The 17,896-nt window shown below is 59.2% G+C and overlaps 1 protein-coding gene across 6 annotated transcripts in view; it reads left to right on the top strand.

The window, feature by feature from the left end:
* LOC105469427 (RAB3A interacting protein like 1) overlaps positions 1–17,896 on the top strand; it is a 44,175-nt gene that overhangs the window by 22,620 nt on the left and 3,659 nt on the right. For 4 of the 6 annotated variants that reach the window (XM_011720420.3, XM_071074481.1, XM_011720419.3 and 1 more), the window contains 7 exons: positions 10,568–10,820; positions 11,207–11,302; positions 11,398–11,475; positions 12,182–12,400; positions 13,990–14,118; positions 14,214–14,326; positions 16,319–16,418. In XM_011720420.3, coding sequence (XP_011718722.1) covers positions 10,568–10,820; positions 11,207–11,302; positions 11,398–11,475; positions 12,182–12,400; positions 13,990–14,118; positions 14,214–14,326; positions 16,319–16,418 — 988 coding nt within the window. Of the gene's footprint in view, positions 1–1,748; positions 1,963–10,567; positions 10,821–11,206; positions 11,303–11,397; positions 11,476–12,181; positions 12,401–13,989; positions 14,119–14,213; positions 14,327–16,318; positions 16,419–17,896 lie in introns of those variants that run through there. The other 2 variants (XM_011720421.2, XM_011720422.3) reach the window with 2 other exon arrangements.

The following is a 17,896-nucleotide window of genomic DNA, read 5'->3' on the forward strand; positions in this document are numbered from 1 at the left end:
ACCACACACTTGTCCTTCGAGACCTCGCTCAAGGGCCTCCCCAATCCACCAGCTGTCCCAGGCTGAGGACTCTTCCTCCAGGGACATAGCCCTGAGCTGACGCCTCCTCCACCCACTTTATCTCCCACTGGTCTGGGTTGCCATGACTTATCTCCTCCCGGTGCTTGTGAAGACTTGAGGGCAAGGGCCCTGTGCTGGGTTCCTTTTGTGTCATTTTCTCCTCCTTCTCTAAATAGTGAACAAAACAAGGGCCAGGAAGACAACAGTTGCTCAAGACCTACTGATGAGGGATTCAAGCCAGCAAACACATGTGGACATCTGCTTTGGGTGGGCCAGACCCTGAGCTGGGCTGGGGGCGGGGTGAGGGAACACAGCTCCAAGAAAGAGAGAATCCCTGCCCTCTGGAAGCCATGGCCATGGAAACAACTGCCCTGCTGCGTGATGGCTATGGGACGCCTGGGCTGAATGATTCTAGAAAGTTGGAAGGGATGCTATGGAGAACTGCCAAGGTTGTTCACTGCACAAAATGCTGGCCAAGGGAGCAAGCAAGGCATAGAATCCAGCCTCGCCTCCACTCTCCAGATTCCCTACCTTGTTGTGCACTATGCCCAGTGGGGAAAGAGCACTGTTGTCTATTTGTACTCTGGACATGGAGGTCTTAGAGAATACCTCCCTCATCCTCCATCCTCCATCATGGAGCCCCAGGAGGGCAGAGCCTATGTCTGCACAGTTTCCTTCTGGGTCACCAGCCCTTGCATGGCCCATAGACTATGCTCAGATGGAGTGGCTGAATGTATGAATGAGTTGAATGAATGAATAAAATGTGTCCTCGAATGAAGATCTGACTAACTTGAGCCTGGGGCCTGAGTCAGTGGACCTGGAGGGGTTCAGCACTAGGACCTCTGGTAGCACCTAGAAGGGCAAGTACCTCCCCGCAAGCTCCCAGTCCTCCCCCAGACAGGGAAGGTGGGAGCCATGGTTCCTGGTGGGAGAGAAGAGGGGTTCTGCTCTTACTGGTCCAGTCCCAGGCTGAAGTTGAGAACAATGATCAGGACTCAGAATGGGTGGGACAGAGGAACTGAGGGACAGGTAGACCAGTGGTCTGGGATTCAGGGAAAGGTTTCACGGAGGATGAGGAACCAGACAGGTGTGCGTATGTGTGTGTGTTGGTGGGGGTGGGGTGGGGAATACTATCCAGAGGGCAGATGGTGGGTAAAGGCAGGGATGGGCACAGTGTGTTAAGAGGCAGGAGGCTGGGTGAGGAGAGTTGGACCAGAAGTGGAAACTCCTTCGGGGTAAAACTCAGAGAGTAGGACTCAGAAAACTTGTTTCGGGTTTGTCCCCTCCCCTTCCCAGCAGGCAGGATGTTGCACAGGGACAGGCACTAAGCAGATAGACTAGGGAAGGAGTGCCGGTGAGGATGGGGGAGGGTGTCTGCTGGCCTTAAGTGACAATCTGTGTGAGAATCCAAGAGCTGAGAGCCCGGGAGCCATTGTAGGTTCTTGAGCAGGGGTGGCCCAAAGTGGGTGGTGCAGAGGGCGATTGGAGAGGACGAGTCAGCTAGGGAGTCTGAGCGCGGCGCGGGCCGCGGGATGTTGGGGGCCGGGTTCCTTCCCCGCGCCGCGGTCTCCTTGTCCCGGCGCGGCGGGCCGGGTGGGGCCGGGCCCTGGGAGCGCGCGCCCGATCCCAGCGCCCGGCCGGCGAGGGGCGGGGCCGGGCACGTGTCCTCGGGCCGCCCCCCTCCGCCACGTGACCCGCCCAGGGCAGGGTCGGGGCTGGGCTGGGGGCCGCGAGCCCAGGCAGCTGAGACCTACTGACCGGCCGCGGGCTGGGCTGACAGGCGGTGGGGCGGCTCGGCCCCGGGAGGAGTCGGCGGCGGGCGGGGACGCGGCGCGGGGAGGACGCGGCGGCGGCGCTGGGAACAAACGCCCGGGCGCCCCGAGGCGCCGGGATGTGGAGCGGGTAGGTCCGCGCGCGCTCGCGGTCCCGCGCCGGGTCTGGGCCGCGGCTGCCTCCCGGGACAGAATGATTGTGGGGGGGGGTCCCCGCCGGATCTGCGCCGCCACCCAGAGGTGCTGTGCGCCCCCGCCCTGCCTGCAGGCGAGCCGACTTGCGGCCGGGAGACTCCGGGGGAGGGGTCGGGAGTCTCTCTCGGGGTGCAGGATGCGAAAGGTGGGCAGCCGACCGTCCCGGGGTGACAGCGTCAACTCCTCCTAGATCATCAGGAGCGCAAGTGAGAAGAGTCGAGGTATGGGGAAGAGTGTGCACGACTCTGGGGCATGCACCTAGAGGAGAGACCCCCAGTCCACCCTCGCAACCCGTCCCTCAACCCCCTCGGCTGGATGAACTCTTGGAAAGCAGTGTAGCTGGGAAAGAGGGGCTGGGTCTCTGCCAGGGCGGCTCCCAAGTTGAGAGCAGAACCTCCTTGTGGGGCTCCCGAAGTGCGGAGGCTCTCAGAGGTGTGGAGTGGGATCGCCCTGCAGCCTGGAGTGGGGTAGCACAGATTCCGGGTTCTGGATTAGTGGCCCCTGTGGCTATGTCTGTTCAGGCCATTGGTTCTCAGGGGCAGTTGCAGTTCCTGGCCCATCTGATGTGGCACCCCCTCCCTGTATGTGCAGAAAGGTTGTGTTTTTGTGGAGTTGGCCAAACACTCCCCAGTGGCCTGGAAAGACCAGGTCCTGGAGGAAATGTGGCCCGAATGGGTGACAGGTTGTATTCCTGTGCCCCCTGGGTCAGATGAGTGGTCCCAGGAGAGGGCTACTGCCCAGCTACAGCTGGGGAGTGAGCAAAGTCCCCCCTGGAAAGGCAGGCAGGATCCACTTCACTCCGTGGCACCTAGCAAAGGCTGAGCTGCGATGCAGGGGAGAGATGGCCTTTCATCCCCAGCAGGGGCTGCAGAAGAGAGTGGGCTCCTGGTAGGGGTGAGGTGTTGGAGTCTTTCTCTGTCACCTAGGCTGGAGTGCAGTGGCGAGATCTCAACTCACTGCACCCTCTGCCGCCCAAGTACAAGCAATTCACCTGTCTCAGCCTCCTGAGTAGCTGGGACTACAGGTGCACGCCACCACACCTGGCTAATTTTTGTATTTTTAGTAGAGACAGGGTTTCATAATATTGATTGGGCTGGTCTCGAACTCCTGACCTTAGGTGATCCACCTGCCTCAGCCTCCCAAAGTGCTAGAATTACAGGCTTTCACCACCACGCCCTGCCCTAAGGCTTGAGACTCTTAAAGGGAGAGAGTTGAAGGCCACCAGTGTATTCCTTGGCATTGTGCTGGAAGGAAGGAGGCTGGCTTAGGAGAAAGTGCTTGATGTGGGTTTGTGATACCTGGAGAAGTTAGGGCAGTCCTGCCTGGGGTGAATTGTGTTTGGGGAGTAGCTTCCTCTGCAGGAAGCCTGTGTCTTGTGCCGGGTGGACTCAGGCAACACAGCCACTGAATTAGTTGCTGTGTGACCTTGAGAATGTAGACTTCCTTCTCTGGGCCTTTAGGTAAAATAAGTGGTTTCTGGGGGTGGGAATGATCTCAGGTCAGAGAATGTCCTTCCCTGGAGGCATCCAGGCCAAGGCCAGACACAGCTGAGAGCCATGAGTAGATGGATGGTTGCTTCGAGGAGAGTCGGAGAGCCTTAAATCCTGGGCAAGGACCCCTCCCCCCCATCCAGCCCCCCTGCCATATTCCCAGCGCCACTCTGGATGAGCCAGCTGCCAGGCTGACCCCCACAGAATCCTCAATGTGGCTCACTTCCTGCATGCACCCCTGCACCCCCGGGGGCCTAGCTGGGTGCTGAGCTCATATCATAATAGGTGCTTCATAAATGCAGATGGAAAGGATGAGGGGCAGTGAGGAGCTGGGGGAAGGGGTGAGGCAGAGCTTGGGGGTTATCTTGAGCTCTGTATTTCAATGGCCCCCTATATGGGTGTGGAAACAGGAATTTAGAGTCAGGGGCCAAGCCGCCAGCCCCCACTGGGTGCTTGGTGTCCTAGGAGCTCACCCAGACCCCAGCAGCAGTTGGGAGGGGTCCTGTTCAGAGTCATACTTGCCAGGTGACTGACCAAGCGATGACAGCTCTGGCAGGTGTATATTTGGAACTGCTGATCTAGAATAGGAGGAGCTGGGATTAAGAGTTGGTGACCAGGGCGGGGTCAGTGATGTTTCTGGGCTTGGTTTCCTCACCTGTGAAATGAACTGAGCTCTGTCTCTTGGTGGCTGTGCTTTGTTAATGGCCGGGTCCTGGTCATGGCCCCAGCCCTGGGCTGCTCTTCTGGGGTGGGTGGCAGTGGCTGGGCTCTGCAGCAGCCTGGGTGAGTTCTCCTCCTTGGGACTCCTGAGCCTGGGCCCTGAACTCCAAACCCAGAGGCAGCTCCAGTCTGACTTTAGGTGCTCCCCAAACTGGGCTGCTCCCCTTCCAATTCCCCACAGTTTCACACATTCATAGTTTTGGGTGCCAAGCCTGCTCCAAGGTGACGAGGTGAGGACAGCGTCTTGAGTACTTCTGTATCTAACACAGTGCTGGGCACTTGGGACTTGGCCAGCGGAAGCCAGCGTTCGAGTTCCCACATGACAGTGTTGCAGCCCCCTCCCCCCCGGTCTCAGTTTCCCCAGAGACAGGGCTCATCATGCCTATCTCCAGCCTCCCAGGGGTTGGGGAGCATGGTTTTGTGGCAGGCAGAGCTGCAGGGGCCACCAACTGGCTCTGTGATCCTGAGCAAGTCACTTCCCTGCCCTGGGCCTTGGCTATTCTAAGGGCATGGATCTGTGAGCTCCTGCCTGTAAGGCCTAAGTCACGGGGGACTAGAGGCCATGAGACAGAGTCTGAAGTATGGCCCGAGGGCTCCAGGGTCAGACATGCAGGCCTCTTCATTGGGAAGGGGTTGTATAACCCTTGCTGTTGCTGCTCCCTGGAAGCCCTCCATGATCTAACTGCCTGCCCTACCCCTCAACAGGTGGAGATCTTTCCTGCTGTTCTGTAATCAGGACATGGGTGTTGGGGGCAGACATCCTCATTAGAATCCTGCTTGTCCTAGACCCTTCGAGCTCTGCACAGGAATTATGCCCAGTAGGTCTTGGGAAATGAGGTAGTGGGAGGGAGATGCAAACCAAAATAGGATGTGGTAAGAAGGGGGCCGCCTGGTCGTGCAGATTGGATGGGTCACGGCTGGTGGGGTGCCTGGCACATAATGGGTGCTCAGTATACACGCTAGCTGTTGGAGGCCTTCGGTGTCAATTCTTGGACTGAATGGGCAGGGTCACCACAGGCAGATTTGAGGATGTACTGCGTGCCCGGCCCTGTAGCCGAAGAGTAGTGAGATGCGCCCCCACCTAGGCCCTGTGCTGGCTCCGGTGGAGAGACAGGGCTGGATTCCCCTGCCAGGGCTGGGCTGGGCTGGCCTGGCGGCCTGACTCACCTGCTTTGGATGTTCTGGTCTGCTTCCCATCCCCCGCTGTTCCTGACCTTCTCTCCCCCTCCTCCATGGTCTCTACTAGGACGTGCTGTTGTGCCCTTCTGCCCACTCTGGCTCCCCCTTCCCCTGTGGCCCAGGCCCTCCTTGGTTCCCACCTGTCCGTTTGTCCCCTCCTTGCTTTGAGCTCATTGGATCCTGGCCCAACTCAGTGAGACTCATGATGATCTCTTTCATCCCCGGGTCCTGGATACTCTTCAGCTCCAGTGTCCAACACTCTCGTCTGTTCTTCCGGCTGGCTCTCAAGCCCTTGTCTCCACTGACAGCCCATCATCCAGGCTCAGGTTGCGGCTGCTTTCCCAAGCCAGTGCCACTCGACAGCGTCACCCCATCCTGCCTATTCCCCCTCAGCTGCCTACGGGACGTGCCACTTCCCAAATGCCTCAGCCACCCACTTTCCTGTCCCTGAAAGACCCCCTCCCAGTTCCTCTTTCCCAGCATGGGCACCACTGTTCTCAACTTTCACCTTTTCCTTAGTTTTGAATTATCTTAATTAATGACTGCTTTTTCCTGCCCCCTATCCAGCTGCTGGTCCTCCCACAATTCCCCCTGCCCATCTTTTGTTTCTGTGTATCCCCTCTGCTGTCCCCTCCTAGGCCAGGTCCTGCCTGGCTGTACAGCAGTCTTGGGTGGCACCCCTAGTACTTGGGCACTGTCTCAGACTTCCTCAAACCCCATCTGCCTCCTGCCTCACTTCTCTGAAACCGCCATTCATCCCCTTTCCTCTGGGTGACAGGCCACGTGATGCGCTATGCCTGTACTCTGAGTTCAGTTCCCATCCTGCCGCTTCCTTGCTGTGTTTTCTGGCCAGGTTACCATCCCTCTCTGAACCTCAGGGGCCTCATCTGGAAACCAGATGGAGGAGCACATCTCCCTGCAATTGTCCCGAGCTTCCAGGCCCACGACACCTGTGGAGTGGTGTGCTGGAGCGGATGTGGCCAAGCATTTGGGAACCTGACATGCTTGTGGGTTGGGGGCTGAAGACTTGGCTGCTCTTTAGGGGAGCTGAGCTTTGCTGGGCTTGCAGGCTGGCTTGAGAGCTAGCCCACCAACTCTTTCCTGGGACTCCCTTGGTCCCTGGATATGAGTCACATGGCTGTCAGCCTCCATCCCCTCAGCCTCACTGCACAGGCAGAGTGTGAGTCTGAATAGGCCCCTGTGCCATGGTACTGCCCCCAGGAGCCAGGCCCTGTGTGGGGGTTTCTGCAGCCTCCCTCGAGGCCTGGGCCCTGGCAGCACGCTGAGTGGTCCCAGTGTGCCCTCCCAGCCCTCTCTTGGCCCATTTTCAGAGCCACCCGTGCTGTCCCCTCCCCTGCTTATTTAATGAATCCACTGTGCCCATGACCAACGGGGTCTTTAGTTCCAGGAGGTAACTGGACAGGGTCCTCTTGGGCACTGGTTGAGGGATAGGCTGGTCTGGCCTCTGGCCAGGCCCTGCTGGCTCAGGGAGATACTGAGGGCCGCGGAGTCTAGGTCTCCTTCTTATTTTGTGGGTCGGGGCAAAAGCCCTGCTGGCCGTCCTAGGGCGGGCCTGGTGGGGTGAGGATTGTGGTTGCTGCGTTTTCTCTTAGCTGTGTGTTTCCTGGGGAAGTGACCCAGGGGGCCTTTCCTGTATGAACTGCCCGGGGCCCTCTCGGCGGTGGGAGCTGGCTCTGGGATGGGGGATGTTGGCTGCCCCATCTACCTCTGATCTTGACTCCTACCCTCTGAGCAGGCCCCTTTCCAGAGGCATCTGTGGCTCATCTCAGATGCTGGGCTCTGTTTCCGCAGGGAACGGGGACTGAGGAGGTTTGTACAGAGAGGGGTGGACCGGGACTGAGGAGGGTAGGGACGTTGGGCAGCAGAAACCTAAGTGGTCCCTGCTTGTCCCAGGACTGAGTTCGCCACTGACTTGGGTGTTCACAGCCGGGTTTCCAGGCCTCTGCTCTGGGAGGCCGCAGTGTGTGTGAGATCGGAGATTCTGGCTTCGGCTGGACCTGAGGAGCCCAGGGTCCCCTCTTTGAAATTTCTGAGTCTCAGGAGTGGGCCTTGCAGCCCGGAAATGAGGGGGAGGAAGGTCTGCAGATTCCGGCTACCCTCCAAGGGCAGGTCAGGCCCTTCTTCCCCTCCTGCTCCTGCCACCTTTGGCGTTGGGGAATTGGTGGCTACCGGGTGGTCCCACTGTTCCCGTGTCCCACACTTCCTGCCATTAGGATTGGGCTTTGGGCTCTTCTACTGGGGGGGATGGGAAGGGTGTCACAGACTCTGTCTCAGGCCTCCTGGACCACTGTTTCCTCTGGCTGCAAAATTGGGCCCTGTCCCCACTCCGCCCCACAAGGCAAAAGTGAGTGCCTGTTGGGAAAATGGCGAGGACAGCCAGCCACACCTCCAGACCGTGTGCTTGGGACCAGCAGGAGAGAGAGTTAGTCTTTCACTGTGGCCAGAGGCCCAGACCACACTGGTGGATGAAGCCCGGCCCCCCGGGGAGGGCCATCAGTCTGCTTCTCCTCGGTCAGGGCGTAGGCAATGGTGAGAGTCTTCTGTCCTGTCCTGTGCTGTCGCTTCTTGCCCTTGGCCTGCAGTGAGCAGCCTCCAGCCCAGCCTGAGTGACTATGGCCATCCTGTCCCACCTGAGGGCTTGGGCCGTGATGATTAAGGTGGGGACACATATCTATCTCTCCATCGACAGTGTCTATGCCACACAGGGCTCTCTCCTAACACCCTTGTTTGGGGAAGTCTTGTTGGCAGGGGTCCCCAGGCCTCCAGTTTAAGCCGCGGGACCCAGAGGCCAGGCAGGCTTCGTGGGCGTCTCAGCCAAACATGGCTGTGGATTGAACACGATTCACCCAGCGCCAGGATGGGACTGCTCTTAGAGCTCTTGATTCTTAGAGCCCCTCCTGCAGGATTTTAGCTCCTATCCCTCAGGTGCGGAAGCAGGTTCAGAGAATTTCAGAAGCATTCTCAGGGGCTCATGTGTACCCCAGCTCAGAGGCTGACGTGGACCCCAGGCTTGCCCCATCTGGCCTGTTCTCTCTGCCACAGCTCCCCCTGCCCAGGCCTTCCCTTCTGGAAAGGGGGTTTCTGGGCCTGCGCAGAGTCTGAGAAGCCAGTTCGGGCCAGAAGTGGGTCAGATTTCCCTACTGCAGCCAAAGAGGAGCCTCCGAGTCCCCCTGGGCCCAGCAGCCCTTCATCTTGAAGCAGATGTGCGGATTCCAACACTCATACTCCCCGCCCACCTGCCCTTCCCCTGCAGTGGGGAAGCTTTGGGCCTGGGCTGAAGACCTGGCCAGCTGTCCCAGCACGGTCACTGACCAGCCGCATGACCCCCAGCAAGTGCCTTCACTCTGTGAGTCTCTGTCCCCTCATCTGTAGAACGGAATGATGCCACGAGGGCCGATCAGAGAGTTTTTTGTTTGTTTGTTTGTTTGTTTTGAGACAGTTTTGCTCTGTCGCCCAGGCTGGAGTGCAGTGGCACAATCTCGGCCCGGCTAATTTTTGTGTTTTTAGCAGAGACGGGGTTTCACCATATTGGCCAGGCTGGTCTCGAACTCCTGACCTCAGGTGATCCACCTGCCTCAGCCTCCCAAAGTGCTGGGATTACAGGCGTGAGCCACGGCGCCTGGTGGCTGTTGAGAGAATTTTAAAGGAGACAGCGTGGTTAGAGACCTGGTAGAATCTGGCAGTGTGAGTCCCTAGGGCACAGACCCCAGCCCAGGGCACCACCGTAGCTCTCAGGCTGCGGGGGACCGTTGCCAACAAGACTTCCCCAAACAAGAGTATTAGGAGAGAGCCCTGCCTGGCATAGACACTGTTGATGGAGTGATGGATATGTGTCCCCACCTTAATCCTCAAACCCACATCCCTGTCAGGCAGGACCCAGCCTGAGGAGCCAGAGCGGAGGGCAGGTGGAGCCGGGCAGCTGGACGGATCTGTGTGAAGGGACTCACTGCTGGAAGTGGGCTCCTTGCTGGAGTCTCTGGGGACCCATTTTCTGTGTGTTAACCAAGGGAGAAACTGAGGCTCAGGGGCTGCTTGGTGACCTTCCCAAGGTCCTGAGGACAGGGAGGGGAGACTGGTCCACAGACTTGCCTCTCACTCCTCCCTCTGCCTCAGCTGTCCTGGGTCCCACATTCTCCTTGGCCTTGCCTTCCCTCTCTGGTGCAGCCTCCCTGAGCCCCTCCCCCCAACTTCCCTCACTGATATCAGCGGCCTGCCCAGCCCCCCAGCCCCAGCCCTGGCTGCTGCGGCTCAGAAGCTGCTGGCTCAGGAGCCTCCAGCTTTTGCTGAGTGAGCGAGTCCAGAGGTGCTGTCTTGGCACAAAACACCGCTGGCCGGGCCTTCGCCCTCCCTTCCTTCTCCAGGGTCCACTTTGGAGTGGGGGGTGTGGATGGGGGGAGTGAGGCCCCACACCACCTTCAGGGTCTGCAGCTTCAGGGGAGGGAGGGTCCTGAGGCCCAGAGAAGTGGGTGTTTGCCTGAGGTCACACGGCAGGCCAGGGGAGAGCTGGGACTGCTCCCCACCAAGTCCAGGGGGACAGGAAGTGGGTCTGTCTTGCCTAAGATGTTTGCAGAATCTTCCTGCCTCAGCCCTGCCTGCCCTGGCCTCATCCTTCCTCTCGGGTCCACCCCGAAAGGGGCAGAATTCGCATTAACTGCATCAGTGAAGGCAGCTCCTGCTTGAGTGCATCCGAGGTGCCAAGGTTTTACGCACACCTCCTCTGATCATTCAGTGGCCTTTGAGGTAGGGCCATCGGCATAGGCTTCACTTTATACAAGTGGGACTCACGCCTGATGCATTTACAGTCGTCCGTTAGACAAACAGGCTGTGCACCTGCTGTGTGCTGCACACCTACTGTGTGCTGAACACCTACTGCATGTGCCAAACGCAGCCCTCAGCCCTGGGCTGGAGGGGATGGTTGACAAAGAGGAATGAGCCTCTTGCCCCAGGAGACTTTGTGCTTGGACATTTGCTCTTGTGACAACCCTGATGATAGCTGGTAGTGTCCCAGTTTTCAGATGGAAAGGCTGAGGCTCAAGTGGTAGGCACATTGCCCCGGAGTGGTTTCTGAGCTCAGCTCTCCAGGCCTCAGGACCCCACCCTGAACCCGCGGATGCCCTTGTTTGTCTCCAGCCCACCCCAGCCAGACCAGGGCCTCCCGCCACCCCTTGCAGCTGTCCCGGTCCCCTGGAAGAGCACGGACCCCTGCCAAGGCCACAGGGAGTCCCCAGGAGCCCTGGTGGAGACCTCTGCAGGGGAGGAGGCCCAAGGCCAGGAGGGCCCTGCAGCCACCCAGCTGGACGTGTTGCGCCTGCGCAGCTCTTCCATGGAGATCCGAGAGAAGGGCTCTGAGTTCCTGAAGGAGGAGCTGCACAGAGCGCAGAAGGTGGGTGCCTGTAGCAGGCTTGGGGGGCTTTGGTGGGAAGAAGTCCGCTTGGGAGAGCTGTGGGCTCTCAGGTGCCCAGAGATGTGCCCAAAGGAGAGGGATGTGCCCTCGCTGAGGCCAACTGCAGGCCAGGCCTGTGCTGGGCACACCGATGGTGGTCTTGACTGCAAACCTGCCCTGAGCTCTGATGAACTGGCAGGCAGGGCTTCAGCTTCATGCTGCGGCTAAACAGAAAAAGCATCATCAACTGTCAGGCACCAGAGGAAGTAAGCTCTGGGCCCCACATCAAATAACCAGGGGATGGAGCCTGGTCAGGTGGGCCTGGTCCCTCCCATGCCAGGCCTGGGGATGCTGAGGGCCTCAAGTGCCTGCGTCTTTTCCTCCAGGAGCTGAAGCTAAAGGACGAGGAATGTGAGCGGCTCTCCAAGGTGCGGGAGCAGCTAGAACAGGAGCTGGAGGAGCTGACGGCCAGCCTGTTCGAGGTACACGGGCTGAGCAGCAGGAACAACTTGGGGAATGGGTCACCTGGGCGTCCATCAGCTCTTCGCCACTCATGCAGGGACTGCCTTCTTCCTAGGAAGCTCACAAGATGGTTCGAGAAGCCAACATGAAGCAGGCGGCATCAGAAAAGCAGCTGAAGGAGGCTCGGGGCAAGGTGAGGCCCGTCCCCGCCTGCCCAGGCCAGCCCAGGCACCCGCCCTGCCTCCCAGCTCAGCGAACAGTGAGCTTCACTGCCTGAGTGGACGCTCGCCTGGCCCAGTGGGGCCAGCAGGAATGGGTGAACCCAGGCCCAGGGAGGGAAGGGAAGGGTGGGGGTCTGAGATCACAGGGCCCAGTGCCCCGGGACTCCATCAGTGATTCTGCTGCAAGGCAGAGCCTTTTCTGGGGTCGTGCTGGGGCTGGGAGGACCCTGTGATTATTGTACCTTCTTCCCTGTCCTCCCAGCCCCACTTCACAAAGCAGAAACCTCACTCAGTGTGGCTGTCTGAGCCTGGGCAAGTTGCTTCCTCTCTCCAAGCCTGGTTGCCCATCTGCAAAATGTGAGGCCTGGGCCTTTCCTGGCTCGTGGGGGCCCCAAGAATTCTCATGGGAGGCCTAGCCAGCTCCCAGACACTTGTTCCTAACAGAATCCTGCTCACAGCATGACCTTGGGCAGACCATGTCGCCTCTGTGAGCCTCAGTTTCCCTATGTGTAAAATGAGTGTCTGGGTCTGTGCCACGAAGGCTGTTCTGAGGGTGTCAGGAGGGACTAGGTGCTCATCGCTGCAGGGGTGCATTGTCCTGAGTTGGGCTGATAGGCGGTGGCAGCCAGGATGGCATCCAGCCTGGGTGAGGGTTGACAGCCATCCCATCCCATGCAGATCGACATGCTGCAGGCAGAGGTGACAGCCTTGAAGACACTGGTCATCACATCCACACCAGCCTCTCCCAACCGCGAGCTTCACCCCCAGCTGCTGAGCCCCACCAAGGCTGGGCCCCGAAAAGGCCACTCTCGCCACAAGAGCACCAGCAGCGCCCTCTGCCCCGCCGTGTGCCCCGCTGCGGGACACACCCTCACCCCAGACAGAGAGGGCAAGGAGGTGAGGGTGGGAGGCGGGCTCTGGGTACGGGGAAGGGTGGCAGTGCCTGTGGTAGGCAGGGCCAGAGCCCAGTGAGGACCAGCCTGCCCCACGCTGTGTGACCTGGAGCCTGTCCTGCGACTCTTTGGGATGTGAGGGCTGGGCAGGTCCTTTCTCTCCAACCTCCTGTGATCCGAGGCACTTGGCCTGCAGCCTCCAGGGTGCACCATCTGGGGACCTGAGGCCCCCTCCCTGCCCTGCTGACTCCAAGCAGTAGGTAGTGGTCTCTGCACCTGAGCCTGGCTTTGGCCCTGAGGATGGCTTTGGCCCTAAGGATCTGGGGCTTCCACTGAGACACACATTTCCTTGGCCTTAAGAGGCCAAGCAGCAGCCACTGGGCCTCAGCGGGGAGGCTGCCTGAACCCCGTGTGGCCACAGCCTTGAGCCCCAGGACCACCTGGTTACAGCCCTGTGCTCAGGGGGTTCCTGGCGCCCTCTGACTGTCGGGCGGAGACAAGCGTGGCCTTTGGATGGTGTCTCCATCCCACCTCAGCTGGCCACACCAGTTGCTGGGTCCAGGCTGGGCTGGACTCATGGTCATGGTCCGTAGGCAAATGCGGCCACCTGTCAGCACCTCAGCTTCCTCACCTGATAAATGGGGCCTCCTGGGGCTGCCAGAGGAACCAAAGAGACAGGGACGTCAAGAGCTGAGTTCAGGGCTGCACTCAGAGGGCTGTGGTGCCTTCAGCTTCCTGGGTCCCTGGCGCCAGCCCACTCAACTCCATCCTGGCTTCCACCTCTGTCTCCAGGGCCTCCAGGGAAGACGAGCAGGCCCTCATCCACCTCCTGAGCTCTGAGCTTCTGAATGTACATTAACTTCTCCCCTTCCTCCTGTTCTGTCTCTGTGCACCTGTCTACCTGTCTGTCTGCCTGTCTGTCCGTCCATCTGTCTGTCCATCCGGCCCAGCCCGGGCTGGCCCCGCTGCTCTCCCTGCTCCTCTGCGTGGTCCCCAGCAAGGCGGTTCACCTCACCTACGAGCCGGCCTGGCAGCTCCCTCTTGGGGAGCCCCCAGCCCCCGCCTCCACTCCCTCTCCCTCCTTTTCCCGACAGGTAAATGACCCCAGCGAAGGGCCTCCCACTTTGCCCCCTCCCAGCCTCCCTCCCTCTGCATGCGGCCTGGGGTAGGCCAGCAGTCGCCTCCGAGGCGTGGGCCCTGGGCAGCCTGTGTGTGTCCCCTCCTGTGTGCACGTGCCTGTGTACCTGCTGGTACCTGTAGCCTCCTGCCAGTTGCTCTTTGACTTTTCCTCCTCAAGGAGGCAGTGATGGTCTTCAGGACAAAGCCCTGCACCCCACTCTAAAATCCTATTGCACCAAGAAATTTAACACCAACCTGGAAACAAAACTTGTAGTTCTAAATTCTTTGGTGCAAAGGGCAGAAGGGAGTTCTGCTGCCGCTGGACTTGGCTTCCCTGCACGTCTGCTGGGGACTGACCTGCTGGCTTGCTGGGCCTGCCCCACGCCCTCCCTCGCTCCCCTTCAGCTCAGCCTGCATCTTCTGTGCTGGCCCTAGTCCCCTGACTGCCCCCACCCCGCTCGCCCTCCCCCACAGGTGGACACAATCCTGTTTGCAGAGTTCCAGGCCTGGAGGGAAGCCCCCACCCTGGACAAGACCTGCCCCTTCCTGGAAAGGGTGCACCGGGAGGACGTGGGCCCCTGCCTGGACTTCACCATGCAGGAGGTGAGGCATGGCAGAGGCGGGGCCAGCTGGGGGACCCGCCCCTCCGCCAGGGCCCAGCCCCTTACCACCCTGCCTGCCACCCTGGTCTGCCGCAGCTCTCAACGCTGGTACGGGCCGCCGTGGAGGACAACACGCTCACCATTGAGCCGGTGGCTTCGCAAACACTGCCTGCAGTGAAGGTGGCCGAGGTTGAGTGCAGCAGCACCAAGTAAGCTGAGGGTCTTAGCTCCTTCCTGCCCATGCAGGAAAGCTCTGCCAAGCTGTGTGCTCGCTGCGCCGAGGGGCGGTCAGGATGCAGCAATGCCAATGGGACAGGGACAGTTGCTGCCCTCACAGGGCAAGGAGGCAGTTTGGCAGGTTTTCTGTGAACCTGCAGGCTCTCCAGAGAGGCTGGGAGCTGGGGTCTGCCTCTTCCTGACTGGCCTGCCCTGTGCCCTCCTTTTCTTCTTGAACCATGATTGTCAGTTGCTGGCTCTGCCCCTGCCAATAAATAATGCAGTAGCCCTGGCATTTGTCCTCCAGCTACTCACCTGGCATTGAGCAGGGGAGCAGCGGAACAAAATAGCCGGGGGGAGCAAGGGGCAGAAATTGGGGAGGATTTCACCTTGGCAGCCAAGAGCTGGCTGGGGATGGCTGGTACCCTGGTGGGAGGCTCATTATGGAGAGGGAGCATTTGAGCCAGGTTTTGAAGGATTAATAGAAGTTTGCCAAGCAGGGAAGGGCATTTCTGGCAGAGGGAACAGAATGTGCAAAGGTATGAGAAGCTGGGATATTAACAGAAGCACCACTGGGGCATCTGGCTAAGCAGTGGGGGGACAGGGAATTGGGGTGGAGGCTGCAGAGGCTGTTGGAGCCAGAGTGTAAAGAGCCTTCACAGGTTTGGGCTTTAACCCACCAGCCAGTGCGGCAAAAGTCATCAATAGGCCTGGTGCAGTGGCTCACGCCTGCACTCTGGGCGGTTGAGGCTGGTGGATCACCTGAGGTCAGGAGTTCGAGACCAGCCTGGCCAACATGGAGAAAATCGCATCTCTACTAAAAATACAAAAGATAGCCAGGTGTGGTGGCACATGGCTGTAATCTCAGCTACTCTGGAGGCTGAGTCAGAAGAATTCCTTGAGCCTGGGAGACGGAGGTTGCAGTGAGCTGAGATCGCACCACTGCATTCCAGTCTGGGTGATAGAGTGAGACCCTGCCTCAAAAAAGAAAAAATGTCATCAGTAGCTGCCACCTGAAAAGAGGCTCTCCGGTCCATCAGAGTCCCAGTGAACCAGGAGGCAACAAATGCTCTGATAAGTCCTGCAGCCAAGGAGCTTTTTAAACCTTCTTTTATTTGGGATTCTCCCTATGTCTTGGGAATTAGGAAAGCAAGAGGGAAAGATGATGGGTTAGACGTGGGTTTTTGGAGGAGCCCCTGGCTCTGATGTGGAGAAGAAAGAGAGCAATGAGGCAGAGAGTTGGCCAGAAGGAGCCGAGGGGATGCAGGCCAAAAGCCCTGCTGCTGTGCCCTGACCTGGGGACCTGGTGAGCAAGCGGAGGGTGAGGAAGAAAGAGCTGAGCAGATCATGGCCAGCAAAGAGCAGATTTGGGGAGTGGGGCCCAGATGGGGGTTGCTCAGGGCCCACAGAGACCCTGCGTGTGGGTGGCTGAAGATGCTGAGCGCAGTCGGGCAGGACTGGGGGAGGAGAGAAGAGGGTATGCGAGAAGGCTCTTAGACGGAGTTGGTTGGCACACAGCTGAGAACCATGGGGGTTAATGGGGTCAGAAGGCCTGGATGGATAAAGCAGGGGAGCCGCTGAGTGTTGGGAAGGGGGAGGCAGCCAGACCTCAACCCTGGCCTAGCTGTGGGGAGGAGTGCCTGGTCTGAGTCCCCAGAAGTGGAGGGAGAGGCATTTGCAGAGCCTGCAGAGGGTGGGACTCTGTACACCTGGTATGAGATTAACCAATTATCTTGCCCAGTAGGGGCAAAACAAGGGTTCTAGGGGTAGAGCTCAGCTTAGTTCGAGGACTGTCTCGGGGACGGCTGGGGCCAGCTCCCTTCTCTGCCTGGCTCTGGGCTCCTTTAGAAGCCTGGTGGGGGAAGGGAGGCCTGCCCCTCCCCATGTATCCTCTTGGCTGCTGCATCTTCCCTGCATGCAGGAGGGGGGGAGGGGGGCGAGCCCCAGCCAGCCCTCATGACCCGTTTTGCTTTGCTTTCCCCCAGCACATGTGCCCTGAGCGGACTGACCCGCACCTGCCGCCACCGAATCCGGCTCGGAGACTCCGAAAGCCACTACTACATCTCGCCATCTTCCCGGGCCAGGGTGAGTCAGCCTTTGCAAGCGTTACTTGGCTCCTTTGGGGCCACCTGGGTGCTGGGACTGTGGGCCCTGGGCCTGGGAGTTATGAATAGCACTACACCTTGATTTACTTATTTTTACTGATTTATTTTTTTGAGACGGAGTCTTACTCTGCCACCCAGGCTGGAGTGCGGTGGCACAATCTCGGCTCACTGCAACGTCTGCCTCCCAGGTTAAGCAATTCTCCTGCCTCAGCCTCCCAAATAGCTGGGATTACAGGCATGCGCCACCACGCCCAGCTAATTTTGTATTTTTATTAGAGATGGGGTTCCACCATGTTGGCCAGACTGATCTTGAACTCCTGACCTCAGGTGATTTGCCTGCCTTGGCCTCCCAAAGTGCTGGGATTACAGGTGTGAGCCACCACACCCAGCCTTACATCTTGATTTACAGAGCAGGGTACAGGCTCAGAGAGGCACAGAGACTGACTTGGGCCACACAGCCAAGCCATGGGCAGTGGTTTGATAGCACGCAGTTCCCCGTGTCGGGAGTCTAAGCGCTACTTACTGGATTCTCTGCTCAGGGACTCGCAAGGTCGCAGTAAGCTGTCAGGGGACTGTGTTCCTTTCTGGAAGTCAGGGTCCTCCTCAAAACTCACACTGTTGGCAGCATTCAGTTCCTTGTGTTTGAAGGACTGAGGTCCCTGTTTTCTTGCTGGCTGCTGGCAGGGGATACCCTCAGCTTCTAGAGGACACCCACAGTCCCCTGCCACATGGCCTTGTTGCACAGGGCAGCTGACTTCAGAGCCATTAGGAGGGCTACTCTCCAGTTGGCTCAGACGCAGCCTTATATATGAAATGTGGTCGTGGGATGACATCGCCCCCCTCTGTCATTCAGTGTCACCTAAGCCAGGAGCGATGCTAGAGTTCCGGGTGAGTGCAGGGCTCCTGACACCCAGACTCAGGTGCTGGCCAAGGCTTTGGAGAAGGTTCAGAGGTGCATCTGGTGCACCAGCCTTATGTCGGCCGTGAGTGCCAAGGGGCCTCTGGGAATCCCAGCTCCCACCCTCCCCTGCCGAGTGACCCAGACCAGGACACGGGTTCTCACCGAGCTGGGGATTGAGGACAGGGATTCCTCTTCCTCTGTCCCCCTGTTGACTCTTAAGAGCATTGAGGAGAATGAGAGAACATGCTCGGAAACACGTTTCCAGTGATACAGTTCGAGCAACCATCTCAGGCCTGCTAGAGGCTCCTCGCGGGGGAGCAGGTCTAAAGGGGACAAACGGTCCCTTTGCTGGCAGCAGACTGTACTGTCCTTGCCAGACTCCACAAGGCCTCTGAGCGTGAGTCCTCCCAGCGTTGTGCTGAGCACCCATTTACTGAAAGGGAGGCTGAGCCTTGGCAAAGGAAAGGGGTGTGCTCAGGGCCACACGGCCGAGACCTGGGATCCTGGCTCTGAGTCCACTGTAGCCCCTACCCTGTGGATTTGTGCCCACTGAGCCT

This window comes from Macaca nemestrina, chromosome 12, assembly GCF_043159975.1.
Source record: "Macaca nemestrina isolate mMacNem1 chromosome 12, mMacNem.hap1, whole genome shotgun sequence".
NCBI classification, from domain to species: Eukaryota; Metazoa; Chordata; class Mammalia; order Primates; family Cercopithecidae; genus Macaca; species Macaca nemestrina.